At 51.4% G+C, this 21,927-nt stretch overlaps 1 protein-coding gene across 5 annotated transcripts; it reads left to right on the top strand.

The window, feature by feature from the left end:
• The first annotated feature begins 108 nt into the window (after nucleotides 1-108).
• Nucleotides 109-21,483, top strand: LOC143827181 (uncharacterized). 5 transcript variants are annotated; one of them, XM_077316563.1, is made up of 10 exons: nucleotides 109-215; nucleotides 2,342-2,432; nucleotides 3,225-3,404; nucleotides 6,368-6,417; nucleotides 7,999-8,113; nucleotides 12,549-12,697; nucleotides 14,338-14,411; nucleotides 14,674-15,944; nucleotides 18,019-18,155; nucleotides 19,660-21,483. In XM_077316563.1, the coding sequence occupies exons 1-10, from the start codon at nucleotides 112-114 to the stop codon at nucleotides 19,760-19,762; spliced, it is 2,274 nt and encodes a 757-aa protein (XP_077172678.1). In that variant the 5' UTR covers nucleotides 109-111; the 3' UTR covers nucleotides 19,763-21,483. The 5 variants fall into 5 exon arrangements, with proteins under 5 accessions (XP_077172678.1, XP_077172677.1, XP_077172675.1 ...); XM_077316562.1 differs by having other exon boundaries at nucleotides 2,342-2,483; nucleotides 14,341-14,411; XM_077316560.1 differs by having other exon boundaries at nucleotides 2,342-2,483.
• Nucleotides 21,484-21,927: the final 444 nt, after the last annotated feature.

Raw genomic sequence — 21,927 nt, 5'->3', positions numbered from 1 at the left:
CAGCCCGCGCCGTTCCATTGGCTGCCTCGACCCGCCCGCCTCCGCAGGATCCCTGTCCGCATTGGAGGCGCCGCGCGTCAGTTTCCTGAGGCGGTTGCCGTGGCGACCAGGATGCCCAGGGCCGAGCCAGGCGCCGAGGAGGCCATGGCGGCCCGCAGCCCGGACGGGGCTTCGGTGTCGGCGAGGGCGCTGGCCCGCTCGGTGGCCCACAGGCTGTGAGGGAGGCCGCGGCGGGAGGGGGGGCAAGTCGGTTATTTCTCGGCATTGCTGCAGGGTGGGCCAATGGAGGCTCTCCAGATGTGCAGGGACTACAATTCCCATGAGCCCCTGCCTGGCTCTTGTGTGTACAGGGGCTCATGGGAATTGTAGTCCATGGACATCTGGAGGGCCGCAGTTTGACTACCCCTGGCCTAGGCATTGTGCAGGGGGTTGGACTAGATGACCCTGGAGGTCTCTTCCAACTCTATGAGGCTCTGTAGGCTTTGGGTGTTGTCAATTTATTTTGTAATTAAACATTGGTATGGGGTATGGGGTAGTCAACCTGTGGTCCTCCAGATGTCCATGGACTACAATTCCCATGAGCCCCTGCCTGGCTCTTGTGTGTACAGGGGCTCATGGGAAGTGTAGTCCACGGACATCTGGAGAGCCTCCATTGGCCCACCCCTGCACGGTATGTTCATAGGATTTGATGTTATCCTAGGCCAGGGGTAGTCAAACTGCGGCCCTCCAGATGTCCATGGACTACAATTCCCATGAGCCCCTGCCAGCGAATGCTGGCAGGGGCTCATGGGAATTGTAGTCCATGGACATCTGGAGGGCCGCAGTTTGACTACCCCTGACCTAGGCATTGTGCAGGGGGTTGGACTAGATGACCCTGGAGGTCTCTTCCAACTCTATGAGGCTCTGCAGGCTTTGGGTGTTGTCAATTGATTTTGTAACTAGTAATCAAGCCCGCTGTATGATTAATACAGCGGGCGCTAGGGACTTACTGTAGGTGGGGGCTCCCTCGGCGGCAGGCTTGCGGTGGCAGAGGTCTGAGTCGGGGGGGGGGGGCTGGCCCAGACGGCGGTGTATCTTCGTCGGCGTCCTGATGGGGCGGGGGCTGCCCTGGGCGGCGTTCTTTTCAAAAGACACCACAAAACCTTTCCCCTTTATAACACTGCCAGTTGTAACTTTTTAAAAAGTAACTTCCACCCTCAGTACTGACAGACACTTGATTCCTCATGCTTGCTCTCTGCATTGCAATTCAGGAGGAAACCTGGTGCATCAGGCATATGACTCTGTTTTTAAAAAATATTTTAAAAATCTGCCTTGAGTCTCAGTTTACAAAAGTGGGCTATGAAAACAGCAAGTAAATAAATTAAATTTGCAGCATTGTCTTTTGGGGGCAGCACTGCACATATAATAACTGCAAGGCTGAGCCAGTTTGGTGTCGTGGTTAGGAGTGCGGACTTCTAATCTGGCATGCTGGGTTTGATTCTGCACTCCCCCACATGCAACCAGCTGGGTGACCTTGGGCTCCCCATGGCACTGATAAAGCTGTTCTGAGTGAGCAGGAATATCAGGGCTCTCTCAGCCTCACCCACCTCACAGGGTGCCTGTTGTGGGGAGAGGAAAGGGAAGGCGACTGTAAGCCGCTTTGAGCCTCCTTCGGGTAGGGAAAAGCGGCATATAAGAACCAACTCTTCTTCTTCTTCAGAAATCTCAGGGCTCTCTCAGCCTCACCCACCCCACAGGGTGTCTGTTGTGGGGAGAGGAAAGGGAAGGCGATTGTAAGCCGCTTTGAGCCTCCTTCGGGTAGGGAAAAGCGGCATATAAGAACCAACTCTTCTTCTTCTTCTTCAGTAATTTCAGGGCTCTCTCAGCCTCACCCACCCCACAGGGTGTCTGTTGTGGGGAGAGGAAAGGGAAGGCGATTGTAAGCCGCTTTGAGCCTCCTTCGGGTAGGGAAAAGCGGCATATAAGAACCAACTCTTCTTCTTCTTCAGAAATCTCAGGGCTCTCTCAGCCTCACCCACCCCACAGGGTGTCTGTTGTGGGGAGAGGAAAGGGAAGGCGATTGTAAGCCGCTTTGAGCCTCCTTCGGGTAGGGAAAAGCGGCATATAAGAACCAACTCTTCTTCTTCTTCTTCAGTAATATCAGGGCTCTCTCAGCCTCACCCACCCCACAGGGTGTCTGTTGTGGGGAGAGGAAAGGGAAGGCGACTGTAAGCCGCTTTGAGCCTCCTTCGGGTAGGGAAAAGCGGCATATAAGAACCAATTCTTCTTCAAAAGTTGGAAGATGACAAGATCCTTATAAACTATTATTGATCAGAAACATGTATTTTTCTCTCTTTTTAAGAAAATATTACATTGATGTGCAAAGAAAAGAAAATTCCTATGACTCATCTGGACTAATCAGAGACGAGATGGACATCTCCAGTTGTTCTACAGTAAGCAGTCGTAGGATCTGGTGTGGGCTTCCCAATCACACAAAGGCCATAGTGAGCACTGCCTTTTACACAGGGGTTTTCTTAGAGTGGGCTTTCTCAGCCCGGGTTTCATGAAACTCTGGTTTCTTGGTGGCCCTGGAAGGGTATCCAGAATGGATGGGAGTTCATTTTTACTTACTTGTTAAAGACATGGTTATGCCGACCCACCTCCCCTCCCCACATGGCCAATGATGGGCCTGGAGGACGTGGGAAGGGGAGGGGCCCCAGGCGGGCGTGTCCACAGCCATGCTCCCCAATCATATTCTGCATGAGCACGCCACTTCTGGAGTTTCCCAAAGCCTGAAGGGGTAAAAAAGTAGAGAAAGGCTGTCTTAGAGTGTCCAAGTCAAGGGGGTGTCAGCGAGAGGGTTGTGGGTGTCCTGCATGGTGCAGGGGGTTGGACTAGATGACCCCGGAGGTCCCTTCCAACTCTAGGATTCTGTGATTCTATGATTCTATGTGTATATGTGCAACAAGGTATTACCAGACAAGGAAGAAAGGCAATACAGTTACTAAACATCCAACTCAAGTTAAAGTTGTTCAAACCTGGTTTTAAAGGAAATATGGGCTGGTCACTTTTGCTGTTACTTTTGCCATATATAACTGTCACCGTTGCCATTGGGAGATAGACTGAACTCTTTTTCTTTGCAATGGCAACAGATGCAGGAGCTTGGCCTGCTTTTTGCACCTTGCCAGCTTGCGAGCGGCTGCTAATTGCCTGAGGCTGAGTCAGAGTTTTTGCTTTCCTTTCAGCATCCTGCGTGTCTGACTGAGTGGGAGCACGGGCGCCCACTGGAGCACGATTTTGCGGAGATCAAGCTGGAGGCGTCCCTGCGCACGTACATGGGCAGCACTAAGGAGTGTTATCAGAAAGTGCAGGAGAGCACAGGAAAACAAAAGGATTTGGAAAGGTTCATAAAAGAGATGGCAAGGGTAACGCTTAGAATTTCTGTTTACCTATTTGTATGCCACTTTTGCAACCCTGTTCTCCTCTCTTTGGTTTCATCCTCACAGCAGTCCTGTGAGGTGGGTGGGCAGGTAGAGGGTGGCCTGGCCAGGCTACCTATTGAACATTTGCAAGAAGAAAATTGAGATTTGAACCTGAGCCTCCCAAATCCATCACAAGCGATCCCGCGGCCTTTTAAAGCCTGTGGCTGTTTTGTTAATGTGCCCCACTGCGAAATGCCCATGGCAAGATGTGGGGCACGTGTCAAAATGGCTGCCTCTGTTCTTCTCCCTTTAGCAGTGCAAATGAAAGGGTGGAAGGTGTTTGTTCAAGTGGGGGATATGCCTTCATTCCTTTCTCCACCTCTGCTGTTCATAGTCTTGAGCAGGGGTAGTCAAACTGTGGCCCTCCAGATGTCCATGGACCACAATTCCCAGAAGCCCCTGCCAGCATTCGCTGGCAGAGGCTTCTGGGAATTGTGGTCCATGGACATCTGGAGGGCTGCAGTTTGACTACCCCTGGTCTTGAGCATAAGGGACAGTGAAATAGTCCTTTTTGCCATTTCACCTGGGAAAGGGATGGAAAGCAGAGCCCCCGCCCCTCCAATTGGTTGATGGAACGAATTATTATTTCATCAGAATGGAGAGAGGTGAGTAGCGGGGTACCTCAGGGCTCGGTGCTCGGCCCGGTACTTTTTAACATTTTTATTAATGATCTAGATGAGGGGGTGGAGGGACTACTCATCACGTTTGCAGATGACACCAAATTGGGAGGACTGGCAAATACCCCGGAAGATAGAGACAGAGTTCAACGAGATCTGAACACAATGGAAAAATGGGCAAATGAGAACAAGATGCAATTTAATAAAGATAAGTGTAAAGTTCTGCATCTGGGTCAGAAAAATGAAAAGCATGCCTACTGGATGGGGGATACGCTTCTAGGTAGCACTGTGTGTGAACGAGATCTTGGGGTACTTGTGGATTGTAAACTAAACATGAGCAGGCAATGTGATGCAGCGGTAAAAAAGGCAAATGCCATTTTGGGCTGTATCAACAGGGGCATCACATCAAAACACAAGATGTCATAGTCCCATTGTATATGGCACTGGTCAGACCACACCTGGAGTACTGTGTGCAGTTCTGGAGGCCTCACTTCAAGAAGGACGTAGATAAAATTGAAAGGGTACAGAGGAGAGCGACGAAGATGATCTGGGGCCAAGGGACCAAGCCCTATGAAGATAGGTTGAGGGACTTGGGAATGTCCAGCCTGGAGAAAAGGAGGTTGAGAGGGGACATGATAGCCCTCTTTAAGTATTTGAAAGGTTGTCACTTGGAGGAGGGCAGGATGCTGTTTCTGTTGGCTGCAGAGGAGAGGACACGCAGTAATGGGTTTAAACTTCAAGTACAACGATATAGGCTAGATATCAGGAAAAAAATTTCACAGTCAGAGTAGTTCAGCAGTGGAATAGGCTGCCTAAGGAGGTGGTGAGATCCCCCTCACTGGCAGTCTTCAAGCAAAGGTTGGAGACACACTTTTCTTGGATGCTTTAGGATGCTCTGGGCTGATCCTGCGTTGAGCAGGGGGTTAGACTAGATGGCCTGTATGGCCCCTTCCCACTCTATGATTCTATGATTCTATACTCAGGCTAGGTAGGTCATACAACCAAACTAATATACTGATCCCTTGAGTTTAGAGGATCAATAGAAGACACTGAAAGGCAAATGGGCACAGCAAATGCTCCGGCTTTTCTCTCATCGCCAGCTGCAGGATATACATTACAACCAGGTGCCTCTCATCCACTGATATCCATCAATATATAAGAGCAGGATTCTCAGCCTGGCCCGCAGCATTTCTGGAGGGCAGTTCTAAAAGAGCTCCAACCTCAGAGAGATTGTGCACCTCCCCATTAAGGGCAGTGGAAACACATCTGAGAACATCCTTTCCCATTTCCCTTTGTATTCCACGGCCTGCAGCCAGCTTATCCAGCCACTTGTGGACAGGAAGCCACACCAAACAGAAGCAGATGGGCCCGAAGAATTACTCAAGGATGAAAAGCCTCAAGTTTCATTCCAGATATTCCGCACCCACATGATTCAAGCATGCCAGAGCGATAAAACACAACTGCTGTCAACATGTCCTTTTAGCTAATTTTATTGAATTTTATAACAATTTATATTGTCTACAGGTTTTACAGTTTTGGCTGCTTTCTGGTCTGTGACTGTATAAATAAACTAGACTTGGCTTTAGAGCAGTGGTTCTCAACCTGGGGGGTCACGGGGGTCACGGCAGGGCAAGCAGCTTGGCAGGGGTGGGTGGGTAACCATCCACACAACAGCCTTGCGGGGTAGATCGAGACAGAGCGTTTGTCTGTCTGAAGGAGCGGAAAAGAGCAAGATCGGCATGGTGGGACAAGAGGCAGAACTGAACCAAGAAACCGCGGGGAAAAAACCCAATTTATATACAATCGTGAACCTTGGATCTTCACGCCGTTGGTCAGTTTCGGTTTTGTTTCTGTGAAAGAACAGTTGCAGAATTTTATGGTTGGGGGTCACCACAACATGAGGAAGGGTCATTGCATTAGGAAGGTTGAGAACCACTGCTTAGGGGTAGTCCACCCGTGGTCCTCCAGATGTTCATGGACTACAATTCCCATGAGCCCCTGCTACCGTTTGTGCCACAAAATGTGCCACATAGCAGGAAGCAACTGCACGACCGTTTTCCAGCTTGTCCAGCTCTATGCAAATCCACCATAGCCCTGTTCCATCTCATACAAGATGACTCCCCCCCCGCCCCCCGCCGGATGATGTTTTCATCACTAATATCTTCCCCTACCACATGCCAGTGGACTCAAAACGTTGTTCAGTTGCTTCAGTTCAACATCGCTACCCCCATGAAACGGTATTCGGTAGCAATGGATAATCACCTAGAGTTTCTGGGTCTTTATTTGCAGGATTATGTACCTGAGCAAATGAATGAGGAGAGAGCAAAGAAGACTCCGAGGTAATACAACAACAACAAGACTTGAATAGCGTATAAAAGTACAATATAAGGACTTACTTCCTTATAGACAAGAGCCTGTTGTTGCAGAGTGGCATAACCCCCTTCTCCAAAAAGTTCCTCTCCGGTCATACCAGCACGAGTTTGGGCATGAGCTATTTGTTTAAATTCACTTTCCCAGACTGCGTATCGTGCAGGGGAGAGTAGCATCCTCATCGGCTGCTTCCAATCTAATGGTACCCTAACATATCCATTCCCAACAGCCTCAGCCATGCCTTTAACATAAGAACTATGAAGCCCTGCATCGGTTACGGCTTTACACAGTTGCCTAATTACTGAATAGACAGAAAGAAATATCCAAGCTGGCGATGGCAGAAAGCTTTATTCAGAACGAGTTCCTAGGTATCAAACCTCGTTTTCGTATTTTACTTCCGCAGGAAACTTATTTCTTAATTGGTTTTTTTTTTCAAGGGTACAAACGAAGTCTTCAGCCCACTACCTAATTCTTACATTTTATATACCTTATAATTTGGGTCATTTATAAGATAGTTACCTTTATGGACTTTTGATACTAATAGACCCAAATTCTATGGCTTAAAACAGGGGTAGTCAACCTGTGGTCCTCCAGATGTCCATGGACTACAATTCCCATGAGCCCCTGCCAGGTCGTCTCTGCTAATTACCAAATAGGGCAAGGGAGAATCATTAACAGCTTGCTGGCCCAACGCATTTTGACCCCAGGTAATGGGACAAACTGCTACAAGACCAGCTAGTTCTTCTGCTGAAAGGTCAGAGCTGGCCTTAGCCTGCTCCACCCTATGCTGATAGGCCCTTTTAGATGGCATGGGAGGAGGGTCAGGATCAGGATCCAGTGGAGTTGGCGTTGCTGGCGGCCCAGGAGCAGAAGGAAGAATTGTAGAGGGAGACTGATACGAAGGAGGGGGTGACGGAGGCTCATAGAGTGTTACTGGAGGGCTGGTCATTGGTCCAAAAGGTAAAGGTAAAGGTATCCCCTGTGCAAGCACCGAGTCATGTCTGACCCTTGGGGTGACGCCCTCTAGCGTTTTCATGGCAGACTCAATACGAGGTGGTTTGCCAGTGCCTTCCCCAGTCATTACCGTTTACCCCCCAGCAAGCTGGGTACTCCTTTTACCGGCCTCGGAAGGATAGAAGGCTGAGTCCACCTTGAGCCGGCTGCTGGGATTGAACTCCCAGCCTCATGGGCAGAGCTTTCAGACAGCTGCCTTACCACTCTGCGCCACAAGAGGCTCTCATTGGTCCAACCTTTTCAGTAAATGTTCCAATTCCTCAACCATGTTGTCACTGTGCTACTGAGAGCGACAATCCCATCCTTACCAGGATCTGAAGATGATTGAGGCGTCTGAAACCCTTGCCGGGCGAGGTAAGTCAGGGTTTATACTTCAAGTCCTTCAAGTCCCTGCTCAGGCGCCACTTGCCTGGGTTTGCCCAACAGCAAAGAACAGAGACCGAATTTGGTCAACGGTCTTCCTTTGGTAGCTTCCTTGTGCCGTGATTAACTGATGTTCAGCTTGGAACTAAACCCAGATTCCATTTTTCCGTTAGGCAGAGTGATTGGCTGAGCACCCCTCCGAGTCTGCACAGAACTGCGACGCCAAACATGACGGCAGAAGAAGTGCGGAGACTCATCTCTTCGGCTTCCAAGCTCATTGTGGCCGCCGTAGGTATCCGTATCAAGAGATGGCTGAACGTTTCCCTTAAAAATGTATCTCCGCTTCGCAAGTCGTATTCACTTCACCCTTGTCCCACTTTTCCCCCCAACGGGGACCAAAAGCATAGAATCCTAGAATCCTAGAGTTGGAAGGGGCCTCCTGGGTCATCTAGTCCAACCCCCTGCACTATGCAGGACACTCACAACCATAGAATCCTAGAATCCTAGAGTTGGAAGGGGCCTCCTGGGTCATCTAGCCCAACCCCCTGCACTATGCAGGACACTCACAACCATAGAATCCTAGAATCCTAGAATCCTAGAGTTGGAAGGGACCTCCTGGGTCATCTAGTCCAACCCCCTGCACTATGCAGGACACTCACAACCATAGAATCCTAGAATCCTAGAGTTGGAAGGGACCTCCTGGGTTATCTAGTCCAACCCCCTGCACTATGCAGGACACTCACAACCATAGAATCATAGAATCCTAGAATCCTAGAGTTGGAAGGGACCTCCTGGGTTATCTAGTCCAACCCCCTGCACTATGCAGGACACTCACAACCATAGAATCATAGAATCCTAGAATCCTAGAGTTGGAAGGGACCTCATGGGTCATCTAGTCCAACCCCCTGCACTATGCAGGACACTCACAACCATAGAATCCTAGAATCCTAGAGTTGGAAGGGACCTCCTGGGTCATCTAGTCCAACCCCCTGCACTATGCAGGACACTCACAACCATAGAATCCTAGAATCCTAGAATCCTAGAGTTGGAAGGGACCTCCTGGGTCATCTAGTCCAACCCCCTGCACTATGCAGGACACTCACAACCATAGAATCCTAGAATCCTAGAGTTGGAAGGGACCTCATGGGTCATCTAGTCCAACCCCCTGCACTATGCAGGACACTCACAACCATAGAATCCTAGAATCCTAGAGTTGGAAGGGACCTCCTGGGTTATCTAGTCCAACCCCCTGCACTATGCAGGACACTCACAACCATAGAATCATAGAATCCTAGAATCCTAGAGTTGGAAGGGACCTCCCTGGGTTATCTAGTCCAACCCCCTGCACTATGCAGAACACTCACAACCATAGAATCATAGAATCCTAGAATCCTAGAGTTGGAAGGGACCTCCTGGGTCATCTAGTCCAACCCCCTGCACTATGCAGGACACTCCCATCCCAATCGCTCATCCACTGTGACCTGCCACCGCAACATTCTTCCTTTGTCCATTTGAGCTTCACAACAGCCCTGTTAGGTAAGTCAGGCAAGCAGCTGAGCACGTTTTGCTAGGGGGCGTCGGGTTGATCCCGATACCAGAAGTGCAGCTTGCAGTTGGGGTGCGAAAAGACGAGGCGCTTCTCGTCCCAATCGATTTCGGGGCGGTGGAGGTCCATCCAATCCATTCCGAGCAGGATAGAGAACCCGGCGACGGGGGCGACGGTGAGCGAGAGACGCTCCCAGTGGGGGCCGAGATTCAGGGCGAGCGCGTTCGTGGCGTGCCGGATCGCTCCCCCCCCTACCGGGGCTCCGTCCACCTGTCTCATGATGATCAGTTGGTCCAAGTCTTCCAGTCTCGCCCCCAGGGCCTGGGCGATGCCCAGGTTCACCAGGGACGTGGAACAGCCGGAGTCCATGCACACCTGGACCTCGACCCGGGTGTCCGCGTCCTCATTGATCAGTACAGCTGGGAGGAGGATGGGGGGGTAAGACTCTTCTGGGGGGCGCCGGCGTGCCGATGGGGAGAGTCCGCCGAGGGGCGCCCTGCAGGACGGACCGTCCTCGTTTCCCGAGCTGTCGGAGAGGGAGGATTCGGGGCTGGCCCGGGAGGAGAGCTCGGGGTCAATCGACGAATTGGCGGGGGCGAGGAGCGCCCTGGGCCCCCCCTGCTTGCGCCGGGTTTGTCGGCCGGGCGGGGCCTGTCGGAGGGGGGTTGCGGCTTTCCCCGGTCCTGGCGAGGGGTTGCCTTGGTTTTGGCCAGGCGAGTAGGACACACCGACGCGAAGTGGCCCTTACCCCCGCATTCATGGCAAAGACCTAGTTGCTTACGCTTCTCGCGGTCCCGGGCGGGCGTTGAGACCGGCAGGGCGGTGAGCGGCTTGGGAGCGACGGGAAGTTTGTCCACCCGGGAGCGTTTCAGCAGGCGGGCCGCCTCTTGGCGGCGGAGATAGGCTCTGAAGTCAGCGAGGTTCGCCTCGATCACCCCGGCAGCGTCGATCCACTGTTGCAGGGTTCCAGCCGTGGGGGGCCCTCGGTAGTAGATTCCATTGGCGATGGGGCGGTCCAGGCCGTCCACAAAGGCCGTGATGATCTGTCCCTCATTCATGGTGGGGATCCTGGCCACGATGGCTCGGAAATCGATGACATAGTCCCTTAGCGGCCTCCCCCTCTGCTTAAGTTCAGCCAGCGCCTCCTTCGCCCTCCACTCGCGGAAGGGGTCTCTGAAGGCCTCCCGGAGACTGTCCCTGAAGGAGTCTAAGGAGGTGGCTGCCACCGTTCCATGCTCGTACTGGGTGATCCACCACTCCATTGCTTTGCCCTCTAGGTTGCAGCCCAGGGTGCGGAGCAGGTCCGCCTCGTTACGAAAGGTGTCCCCCCACTGCGCTAAGAACCCATCCACCATAATTAAGAAATAAGTGAGTCTCTCCGGAGAACCGTCAAATTTCACCTTGAACTTCCGTCTTCCCAGGTGTTCGTGGCGGTCCCCCCTGGCGGCCCCGTCGTCCGGGCGGGGCGGTGGCTGGCGAGCCGGGGAGGGGGGAGGCGCGGCCGGGGGCTGAGGCGGAAAGCGGGGTGGTTGTCGCTGTGCCTCCAGCGCAAGAGGGGCATAGTTCTCTCTCGGTGGGGCTGCAAGGCGATCCCAGACCAACGCCGGGGAGCCCCCCAGGTGCGTGAGGGGTTGCGCCGGTGGGGTGGGGGTCCGGGTAGGCGGTTCTTCCCACGGGCCCGATAGAAATGTTCCGGGGTGCGGGGCCCGCGACTGGGAACGTGATGGTGAGTCCCCTCCCCGCGAACGCCGGGGTTCTTGGCGCGAGGGGGGTTCGCTGAAAGCCGGGAGTTGTCCTGACCCCCGCCGGGGCCCTGGACCGATGTCGGCACCGCCCTCCTCCAGCCAGGTGGTCGCCGCGCCCGGGCGGGGGAAAGTCAGCCGTCGGGGGGGCGCCAGTGTGGACGGCAGGCCGGAGGAAACGGTTCCCCCCAGGGTCTCTGGAGTCCCGTACCCCACCGAGGGGGTGCTGTGATACTTGGGCTTGACAGCCGGGCCCGCAGGGGGGCGAGTAGCAGCTCGGGGAGCCGGGGCAGTAGTTGCGGCGGGCAGGGGCGCGGGCAGGGAAGATCGTCCCTTCGTCCCCTTCTCCAAGGCGAGGTGGGCGTTCCAGAGATCGCGGTAGGTTTCGGCTTGGCGAAGGGCTTCGATTTCTCTCCGTTGGTCCCCGACGCGCAGCATCAGGCCCTCGAGCTCCTCCGCGGGGACGAGGTGTTGGCGCCCTTCTCGGGTAAAATCGACCCCCATCTGGCGGCCCATCGCGACCAAGCGACCTAGGTCGCCCGGGTCTTCGGGGGCCTCCTCGTCCTCATCCGGGTTGGATGGAGAGGGCGATTTCCCAGTCGCCCCTGCAGTGCCTCCCTCGGGGCTCGGGCATGTCGGGGTCTGGTGGTCTCCGGCATCGGGGGTTGTCGTTAGTGGCACCGTGGTTGCGCCGTCCTCAGCTCGTCCCTCGATGGGGACGTGGATGATCAGGCGCTGGCGGCCCCCGTCCGGGGACTGCTCCTCAATGTCCGACCCTGAATCCTCCGGTGTCGCCGTGGCCATGGGTAGCGAGGCTCTCCAGCGGATGGATTAACAGGGAGAAGTGGCTATTATCAATTTGTCAGGAATCAGGCTGAGCCCAGCCTGTGGAGTCCCAGGTGAAAGCGCATCTGAAATCCAACAGCCTGTTGCAAATTTCCAAGAAGAGCTTTATTAGGCAAAAAGTCCACAGTTCGCTAAAGCAGGCCAAGATCTTCCTAAGCAAAGATCTTGATAATAACAAAGTACAAGGGGAATAAGCGGGGTAGTTATAGGGCTCACCAGATAGGGGAGGGGGGGCCGAATGTATTCCGGCGGGAGAGCAGAAAGGTGAGAAGAGAAAGCTGGTTCCCAAGGGGCCAGATGGCCAGGAGCCTTATCGGGCGGTCGGCACATTGTTGAGACTTTGCTGTCTCCGCAAGGACACTTACAGTAAGATTGATGCATTCGGATGGAGCCTCTCCCGCTGGGAAAGGAAGGGAGGGAAGTTCTCAGAGGACAGGTTTATTGCTTTACGGCCTTGGCCAGAGCCAGCTGGAGAAGGCAAGGAAGTGTGAGAATATTCAGGGACGGATGGCGTGAATCGGGGTTCACGACACTTGAATGGCAAAGGATTCTCCTCCAGTGAGCTTAGTAAGTTATTTTTCTTTTCCAGACTTCGGAGGTTTCGCCTAAAGTGTTAGGAGCGACTCGAGAAGCCGTTTCAACTCCAAAGAGAGGAGCTCCTGAAACCGTCCCAAGCTCGGATTGTGCCTGGAAACAGTCCTGTTCCTCTACACAGTTGCACAAAGATGAAGGAGAGAGGTATGGAAACTCAGCCCTATAACTGTGGCCCTCCAGATGGCCATGGACTACAATTCCCATGAGCCCCTGCCAGCAAATGCTGGCAGGGGCTCATGGGAATTGTAGTCCATGGCCATCTGGAGGACCACAGGTTGACTACCCCTGCTATAACAGATGCTGGCTATTTTTCAAAACATTTCACTCGAATGGCATTTTAGTGAGTTCATCTGTGCCGTATTTCCTGTGGTCCTCCCTGTTCTCTTTTCGCTTTCCGAGAACGTTGCTCCCACTCCCCCCCCTGTGGCATCCTTTTAAATACTAATTGAAAGCTGAAGTGACCAGAGCATCACTCTTCCCCACTCAGTTTTTGCTGTAAAACCAGGATTTTGCAGGGAGGCTTCAGGCTAATCAGTCCAATGGAGCAGCTGGAGCCCATAAGATCAGGTCCATAAGAGCGGTGCTGAGGGGCCTGGCGGTGTTGGGAAAGGTTTTCAGCCCAGCAGTGGTCCTCTGGAGATGCTGAAGCAGGCCACTGAAACTGGCACAATCACATGCAACGCTTACCACGGCACACCAAGGCAAGCCACTATCTGTTGAAGAGTCTAAGGGCCAAATTAGGCCAGCTATTCCAGAATTAGAATTTAAGGCTCGTAACTGGACTAGAAGAGCCTCTTGTGGCGCAGAGTGGTAAGGCAGCGACATGCTGTCTGAAGCTGTCTGCCCATGAGGCTGGGAGTTCGATCCCAGCAGCCGGCTCGAGGTTGACTCAGCCTTCCATCCATCCGAGGTCGGTAAAATGAGTCCCCAGTAATGACTGGGGAAGGCACTGGCAAACCACCCCGTATTGAGTCTGCCATGAAAACGCTGGAGGGCGTCACCCCAAGGCTCAGACATGACTCGGTGCTTGCACAGGGGGTACCTTTACCTTTACCTTTAACTGGACTATAGAAAGGTAAAGTCTGTGCCCTTCCAAGCAGGTGTGATGACCCACAGAAGGCAGTCCAGCAGCAGCCCCCCCCCCCAGAACCAACAGAGCAGAGACCCACTTTGCAGGAACAAGCAGTAGGAACACACAGAACAAGGGAACTGGCAAAGACAGGGGACAAAGGGGAAATGTGGCTTATACAGAGTCAGGCTCCCATCTGCCCAAAATATGCAGGAAACCAGTTCCCAGGACTAAAGCCATTTGCTCAACAAGTGTGTGAAACTTGGAGGCGAGCCGTCTGCCCCTCGGGCCTAGATTCCCCCAGCCGCCTCTAGCAGCCAGCCCAGATGTTAACACCTCAAAGCAAGGAGACAAAGAAGGTGACTTACATTTCACAGAAATCAGCCAGAGCAGCACCTGAATGAAAACATAGAGTCTGACAAAGGGTGCTTGCACTCGAAAGCTCACGCCTTGAATAAATCTTTGTTGGTCTTAAAGGTGCTACTGGACTCTGATTTTCTTGGAAAACAGAAGAAATGAGAGGGGAGGGGTGGAGTGGAGGGACCCAACTCCAGCCCAGGAAAATCCCAGGAGAACGCTGGCAGGGGCTCATGGGAATTGTAGTCCATGGACATCTGGAGGGCCGCAGTTTGACTACCCCTGCTCTAATCCCTGGCGTTGATAATAAATAAGGTTTTCACTCTGCCGTTTGTCTTACTCATTTTATTATGTTCAGCAGCATGCAGGAGTGTCACGAAGGATTCCAACGGGAACTGAATCAGAAGGCTGCAGAAAAGAAGGATGGGAAAAGTAAGCTAAATGTTGTCCTTCATCCTAATTAGTCTTTTTAAAGATAAGGTAACAGTAACTCGGTTTTCCAAGAGATTCTAAGGCACAGTTTTTGGAGAAGCAATGTTGAATGATGCCACTTCTCCATTTTTGTGAGGATTTGTAGTTTGTCTTCAGTCTAACTTTTTAAAAATATGGGAACTTAAAAAAAAATATGTTACAGTTACAATAAATCCCAAGGTGAGCAGGATTTTTAAGTACTTTAAATTTTGTTTCCTTCCAGAACCAAAGTCCACTAAGAAAAGAAGGCATGTGAAAATCAGAGAGAGACCAACTGAAATAGCCTCAAATGTTTCCTGCCACTCTTATAAATCTAACACAATTCTTTCTAAATCAAATGATTTGTGTTCAGAGAGTTTAAGTTTCCCAAATCCGTATTCACCACCTGGACAAAACAAAGTGCTTAGGAAAGGTATTCTTACGAACAGAAGATCTCTCTCTTGTACTTCTTCAGAAATATCTGAATACCAAAACATCGAGCCAGGCTGTCACTGGAAGAGCTCTCTACACCCCTCTGCTGGACGTTCTGGCAAGCTGGTTGGGATGAAAAGGAAAAAGTTATCTTGCACTCCCACTTCAGGAAGGAGGAGTTCTAGATCCAGCAAACCCTTGGCTGGACAGCCAGTCCTGGCCTCCAGGAAGACTCCAGAGGTAATAAGAAACAACATGGAAGCATGTTTTGCAAAACAAACTGCTGAAGGGCTACATGCCCCAAATGGAAAGCTCAGCGAGAAGACCGAGAAAACTTATAGTTCCAAGGAGATTTCTGGATGTGCTGGACTCCGTGAGCCCGGAAAGGAAATGTGTGACCAAGGTCACTGGAAAAGTGAGTTTTTAGGGAAGTCTCGAGGGCCCTGGCCCGAAGAACCCAAAGGAGGCTGCAGTTCTGCTTCAGAAAAGGACTCTGAGTGCCCTCGGGTCCACTTCCAAATGTTTCAGCCATGGTACCGTCCTAAAACCGTCGAGCAGAAACATGACTCAGATGGCTGTAGCCTAGATAACGTAAGGCAGCCTGAAGGTGCAGCTCTGCCCATAACATCTGTAGACGAATCCCCTGAGATTCTGGCCTTTCGAGAAGATCGGAACAAAGACACACATGAACCATCCTTGGGGCATCCAATTTGCCAGGGAGAGGATCAAGATGCACCTGCCAGGTTGCCCATGAACGTCGATGGCACTGTGGGAAATCAGGACAACAAAGGCCATCTAGGGAAACTTTTAAAGCAGATCCTAACTTTGGATGATGATGATCCTGCCCTTCGTACACAGATAAATGACCTTATTTCAGGAGAACCCCTGGATGAGCAAGTGGTATATATCCCCCCAGTGCTTCTGGATGTGGGTGAAACCTCTGAAGAGGGAGACGGTTCTTCAGCATCTTCTGGCATGAGCGTACCTGTTCTGGGAAGACTGGGAAACGAAGACTCCGATGAGGAATTCACCGTTTCTTCTGCCTCCAGCCGCTTGAGTGCCAGATCATCAGCCAGCGCAGAGGTGAGAGCCGGAAGGCCTGTGGGTAACGAAGCCCAACCGTCCCCTGATTTAGGGGGGTTAGAAAATTCAGAAGCCTTGCCCCTTCCTGGGAGGGGGGAAAATGCAGGCACAGATCATTGTACCTTTCACACTTAGGGACAGGTGTTCTGGATTTCATGCATCTCTAGAGCAAGGGTAGTCAAACTGCGGCCCTCCAGATGTCAATGGACCACAATTCCCATGACAATGCAGCACACCCTAGCAGGAGCTAAGCTTCATTAGGGGTAGAGGGAAGGTGGCTTAGGAGCAGATGGAAGCATTTTGCTGGCACAGATCTTGGATCTCCATGCCAGGGGTGGTCAAACTGTGGCTCTCAAGATGTCCATGGGCTACAATTCCCAGGAGCCCAGGGTCTCCTGGGAATTGTAGTCCATGGACATCTGAAGAGCCACAGTTTAGGCCACCCCTGCTACAGGCCCTACAATGGCATCTGTTTGTCCCGTATCGGTGGCCTGTTGGCCTGGTACAGCACGGCTGCTGCTAGTTCCTTGGGTGTTTATTGGCATGCGATGATAATACTTAAATAATGGGCAGCTGTTAAGTTTCTGCAGCATATTTTTTATATAACCCCCCCGCATGTGCACTGGACACGACAAAGCTAAGTAGATGGATATTTTAGCCTTGACAAAAGAAAGTTAAATGGAGAAACGCGCTTCACACAGCTGGTTCTATATAAAACCTCCGTCATTGATTGCTGGACTTAGACCTACTGCTGATATTCACCACCTCCAGACAGGTTTCTGCTGCTGTTTTTCTAAGCTGTATTCCAACTACTTTCAAATGCCTTGACTCACACCGAACTGACTCCTGACTGCGTCCTCTTAAGGTGCCCTACTTTTAGCTCTGCGAGAAATAAATTCATCCTCCCGTTACTCAGGAATTCCCCCATCAGCTCAAACAAAGAAAAAGTAATATTCCTCCTGTGGAAGAGTAGGGGCCATATGATTAAGCAGATTGCCAGATTCTGTGCGCATGTGCTCAGCACACGGGGAAGACAACTTAAGCTTAAGTGAAGATTTTTGGAGGAATTTTACTATGCATTTTTCATAATGTACCCATCAATGATACAATTTTATATATTTTAAATTTTGTACGGGCTCCCTGATTATGCAATTTTCCACTCTGAAATGTTTTTCTTGCTATCTGTTTTATCTGGCCGCAGTGCTATATTAAAATAAATTTGGTTTGATTTGATTTGACTCCCGACTGCTGGGAAGGAAAGGAGAAAGGGTCGTGTTTTCAGCTGTAACTAGATGGGTTCAGCTTAGTTAGTGGATGCTAGGGGAGAAGAGTAAAACAGGTAATTCAGTTGCCTTGTCTCGGTTGACTCAGGATCCGTAGAAGAGGACTGCAGGGTTCCATGAAAGAACCTTAAAATGTGCTCCTGTGTATGACAGGAGGCTTGGAAGCCTTTGGCGTTTGGTCTAAGGACAAATGTTCACATCAAGGCATCATTTCCTCTGCTCAGTGGACAGCGTTAAGCAAAAATCTTCCTTATAAGAAGAGCCTTCTCGAAAAAGAGCCGGGGTCAGGGACTAAGGCAGTGGTTCTCAACCTTCCTAATGCCGCAACCCTTTAATACAGTTCCTCCTGTTGTGGTGACCCCCAACCATAAAATTATGCAAGGGTCCTTTCACAGAAATTACACCAAAACTGAGCAATGGCCTGAAGATCCATTCTTCATGATTGTATATAAATTGGGTGTTTTTCCCAGGGTTTCTAAGTTCAGTTCTGCCTCTTGTCCCGCCATGCCGATGTCGCTCTTTTCCGCTGCTCCAGACAGACAAACGCTCTATCTCGATCTACCCCGCAAGGCTGTTGTGCGGATGGCGCCCCCCCCCCCCCCCGGCCAAGCTGCTTGCCCTGCCGCAACCCCTGTGAAAGGGTCGTTCAACCCCCAGTTCCCAAGTTGAGAACCACTGGACCAAGGGATTTATTCCAGAGAAATTGCTAGGATCTCTTCATAAAGCCTAATTTAAACATTTCCAAGAAGAGCACATGTCAAAGCATCACTTCTTTGCCCTTTTCAAACCAGAGCTGGAATAAAAACGCTGGGCTAAAGCAGGGGGGAGAAAATGCTGGTGCCGGTGCTGACATTCATGGCCCAAACGTGATGGAAGAAAGCAGCCCCGTTCAACAAAGAACATTTGATCGACACGGTGAAAGGCAAAGGTAAGAAAACGACAGTGGCCAGGCTCAGATGTGACGTGGAACAAGCAAAGCTTGGCTTATTTTGCCCATTCCAGCCTCCCCCCTACCATTGCTTCCTGGTATTTGGCATATCCTAGCTCAGGGGTAGTCAAACTGCGGCCCTCCAGATGTCCATGGACTGCAATTCCCATGAGCCCCTGTCAGCTGGCAGGGGCTCATGGGAATTGCAGTCCATGGATATCTGGAGGGCCGCAGTTTGACTACCCCTGTCCTAGCTCATAGAACCATAGAATCCTAGAGTTGGAAGGGGCCATACAGGCCATCTAGTCCAACCCCCTGCTCTATGCAGGATCAGCCCAAAGCATCCTAAAGCATCCAAGAAAAGTGTGTATCCAACCTTTGCTTGAAGACCGCCAGTGAGGGGGAGCTCACCACCTCCTTAGGCAGCCTATTCCACTGCTGAACTACTCTGACTGTGGAAATTTTTTTCTCTGATATCTAGCCTGTATCGTTGTACTTGAAGTTTAAACCCATTACTGCGTGTCCTCTCCTCTGCAGCCAACAGAAACAGCCTCCTGCCCTCCTCCACGTGACAACCTTTCAAATACTTAAAGAGGGCTATCATGTCCCCTCTCAACCTCCTTTTCTCCAGGCTGAACATTCCCATGTCCCTCAACCTATCTTCATAGGGCTTGGTCCCTTGGCCCCAGATCATCCTCGTCGCTCTCCTCTGTCCCCTTTCAATTTTATCTACGTCCTTCTTGATACCCTTTCAATTTTATCTACGTACTTTCCAATCTTATCTACGTCCTTCATCTCATTCCCCCCTCTCCCCAACACAAAGGTCAAACCAGGCTGCAGTGGAGCACCAAGCATATCAGGGGTAGTCAAACTGCGGCCCTCCAGATGTCCATGGACTACAATTCCCAGGAGCCCCTGCCAGCGTTCGCTGGCAGGGGGCTCCTGGGAATTGTAGTCCATGGACATCTGGAGGGCCGCAGTTTGACTACCCCTGGTTCACATAGTTGATTTGCACTTAGGAAAGTCCTACACATAGGTGAAGCTGCTTTACACCAAGTCTTCCATCCGATCAGTGCTGAGCGGCAAGGTCTCTCACCTGTGACCTGTGCCTCTTAATTAGAGCTGAGGGGGATCAGGCCGGGGCCCTTCTGCATGCTCAAGGAGATGCTCAGCCGGAGCCAGGGCCCCGCTTAAGGACAGTGGCAGAGATGACATGGGGGAGTAAGAGGCGTGCAGGTGTTTCAGAGAAGCCGTGCCTGTTGCAGCTGCCGGAGATAAAATCTAGTACGGATTTCACTTCCTGATCACCGAGCATGCCAGTTATTTTCAAGCACGACTTCCTTCTCTGTGCAGAAAGCTCACAGCCCAAATCCCCCTCTCCTCCTGCTCTCATCCCTGTGCAAACAGTTTAATTGGGCAGAACCTTTGCTCGGTCAGACCCTAATCTCACCCACCCGCCCCCTGCCATCCGTAAACTGTGATTGTGTCGCTGGTTTTCTTGCAGCTCTCCTGCCGAAGGACAAAGGACCAACAAGGACTGTGGACCTGAGGCTATGAGTGCTGCTCCAGTGGTTTATTTTTCTCATCTCCCCATGTCATTAGGATAGAGTTTGAGGGGACCTCCAGGGTCATCTAGTCCAACCCCAAGCACCTACACAATCCCTTCTGTCCACCTATTTACAATCTGCCTAAATTCACAGAATTAGCATTTCTGTCGGCTATCCAGCCTCTGCTTAAAAACTTTCAAAGGAGAACCCATCACTTTCCCAGGAAGCCTGGCCCACTGAGGAGACCCTCTGTCTGGAACTTCTTACGGATGTTTAGCAGAAAGAAGAAGAGTTGGTTCTTATATGCCGCTTTTCCCTACCCGAAGGAGTCTCAGAGCGGCTTACAATCACCTTCCCTTTCCTCTCCCCACAACAGACACCCTGTGAGGTGGGTGAGGCTGAGAGAGCCCTATTATCACTGCCCAGTCAGAACAGTTTTATCAGTGCCGTGGCGAGCCCAAGGTCACCCAGCTGGCTGCATGTGGGGGAGCGGGGAATCAAACCAGGCTCTCTAGATTAGAAGTCCGCACTCACCACTACACCAAACTGCCTCTTTTGAATTAATTTCATCCCACTGGATCTGGTCCGTCCCTCTGGGGCAACAGAATCAACTCTGCTCCATCTATGTGACAGCCCTTCAAGTACTTAAAAATGGCTGCCAGCTTGGTGTAGTGGTTAGTGTTGTGGGGAGAGTAAGGGAAGGCGACTGGAAGCCACTTTGAGCCTCCTTCAGGTAGAGAAAAGCAGCATATAAGAACCAACTCTTCTTCTTCTTCTTCAGTAATCTCAGGGCTCTCTCAGCCCCACCTCCCTCACAGGGTGTCTGTTGTGGGGAGAGGAAAGGGAAGAAGATTGTAAGCCACTTTGAGACTCCTTCGGTTAGAGAAAAGCGGCATATAAGAACCAACTCTTCTTCTTCTTCAGTAATATCAGGGCTCTCTCAGCCTCACCCACCTCACAGGGTGTCTGTTGTGGGGAGAGGAAAGGGAAGGCGACTGTAAGCCACTTTGAGACTCCTTCGGGTAGAGAAAAGCGGCCTATAAGACCCAGCTCCTCCTCTTCTCATCATAGCCTATATATCAGTATAGTTTCCCTTCCCAAGGCTTTCACTTCCAGCCACATTTTGCTTCTTTCTTCGCAGCAGCTACAGTCACTCAGCTGGCATTCAGCCTAACACAGTGTCTAAAAGATTACGGTCAGGTTCAGGTAGGTACCCGAGACCCACTAGGCTCTTGTCCAAATCCCGGGGTTGAGCTTAGCCTTCCTCACAGGCTTGGAGCAGAGGTGGCCAAACTGGCTCTCCAGGTTTTCATGGACTAGTTACCTGCCAGCACAGTGTTCATGCTAATCGCTCATGGTAATTGTAGCGCGTGGACGTCTGAAGAACTACAGTTCCGTCACCCCAGCTTAGAAGATACTTCCAAAATTGGCCAGCATTATTTGTTCCATCATGTTAATGGGGAATCCAAATGTCAACTTCAAACACGCATTCTCTTAATCAGAATGTGCAATGCCTAGAAGATCCACCTGGGCCAGGAGCGTCCAGGATTCTTGTGTGTTAAAGACTTGATACTTTTATTCTAGCCAACGTCTGTACGGCACATTTTAGCTCATGCCAAAAAAAGGGGTGTGGTCAGTGTTGGGCACAAATGCGTGAAGCTGCCTTATATTGAGTCCATTTGGGTCAGTATTGTCTGCTGTGACTGGCAGTGGCTCTTCAGTCTAAGCCAGGGGTAGTCAAACTGCGGCCCTCCAGATGTCCGTGGACTACAATTCCCAGGAGCCCCCTGCCAGCGAATGCTGGCAGGGGGCTCCTGGGAATTGTAGTCCTTGGACATCTGGAAGGCCGCAGTTTGACTACCCCAGGACCTCTTTCCCATCATATTCTTTCAAAACTGAATATGCCAGGGACTGACTGAGCTTGAGGCCAAGCAGATGCCTTATCACTGTCCTGTAACATTTGCCAACAAAACCTACATGTGATTTGTCGAAGGCTTTCACGGCCAGAGTCAACTGGTGGTTGTAGGCTTTCCAGGCTCTGTGGCCGTGATCTGGTAGCCTTCGTCCCTGATGTTTTGCCAGTAACCAGGGCTGGCATTCCCGTCTCCCCGTGTCCTGTCTCTGAAGATTCCAGCCATGGTTACTGGCAAAACGTCAGGGACTAAAACCAGAAAACCTACAAGTCTTGGGAAGTGTGTAGAAGTTTTAAAACCTGACAGCGTTAA

This window comes from Paroedura picta, chromosome 17, assembly GCF_049243985.1.
Source record: "Paroedura picta isolate Pp20150507F chromosome 17, Ppicta_v3.0, whole genome shotgun sequence".
In the NCBI taxonomy this organism is placed as follows: domain Eukaryota; kingdom Metazoa; phylum Chordata; class Lepidosauria; order Squamata; family Gekkonidae; genus Paroedura; species Paroedura picta.
Note: the sequence above shows the minus strand (reverse complement) of the source record. Positions and strands in the feature narration are given on the sequence as shown.

Coding starts and splice junctions, on each gene's coding strand:
- LOC143827181 (XM_077316560.1), top strand. CDS start 112: ATGCCCAGGGCCGAGCCAGGCGCCGAGGAGGCCATGGCGGCCCGCAGC. Junction 216..2,341: donor CGCTCGGTGGCCCACAGGCT/GTGAGGGAGGCC, acceptor TCTCTTTTTAAG/AAAATATTACATTGATGTGC. Junction 15,945..18,018: donor GATCATCAGCCAGCGCAGAG/GTGAGAGCCGGA, acceptor TTTTCAAACCAG/AGCTGGAATAAAAACGCTGG.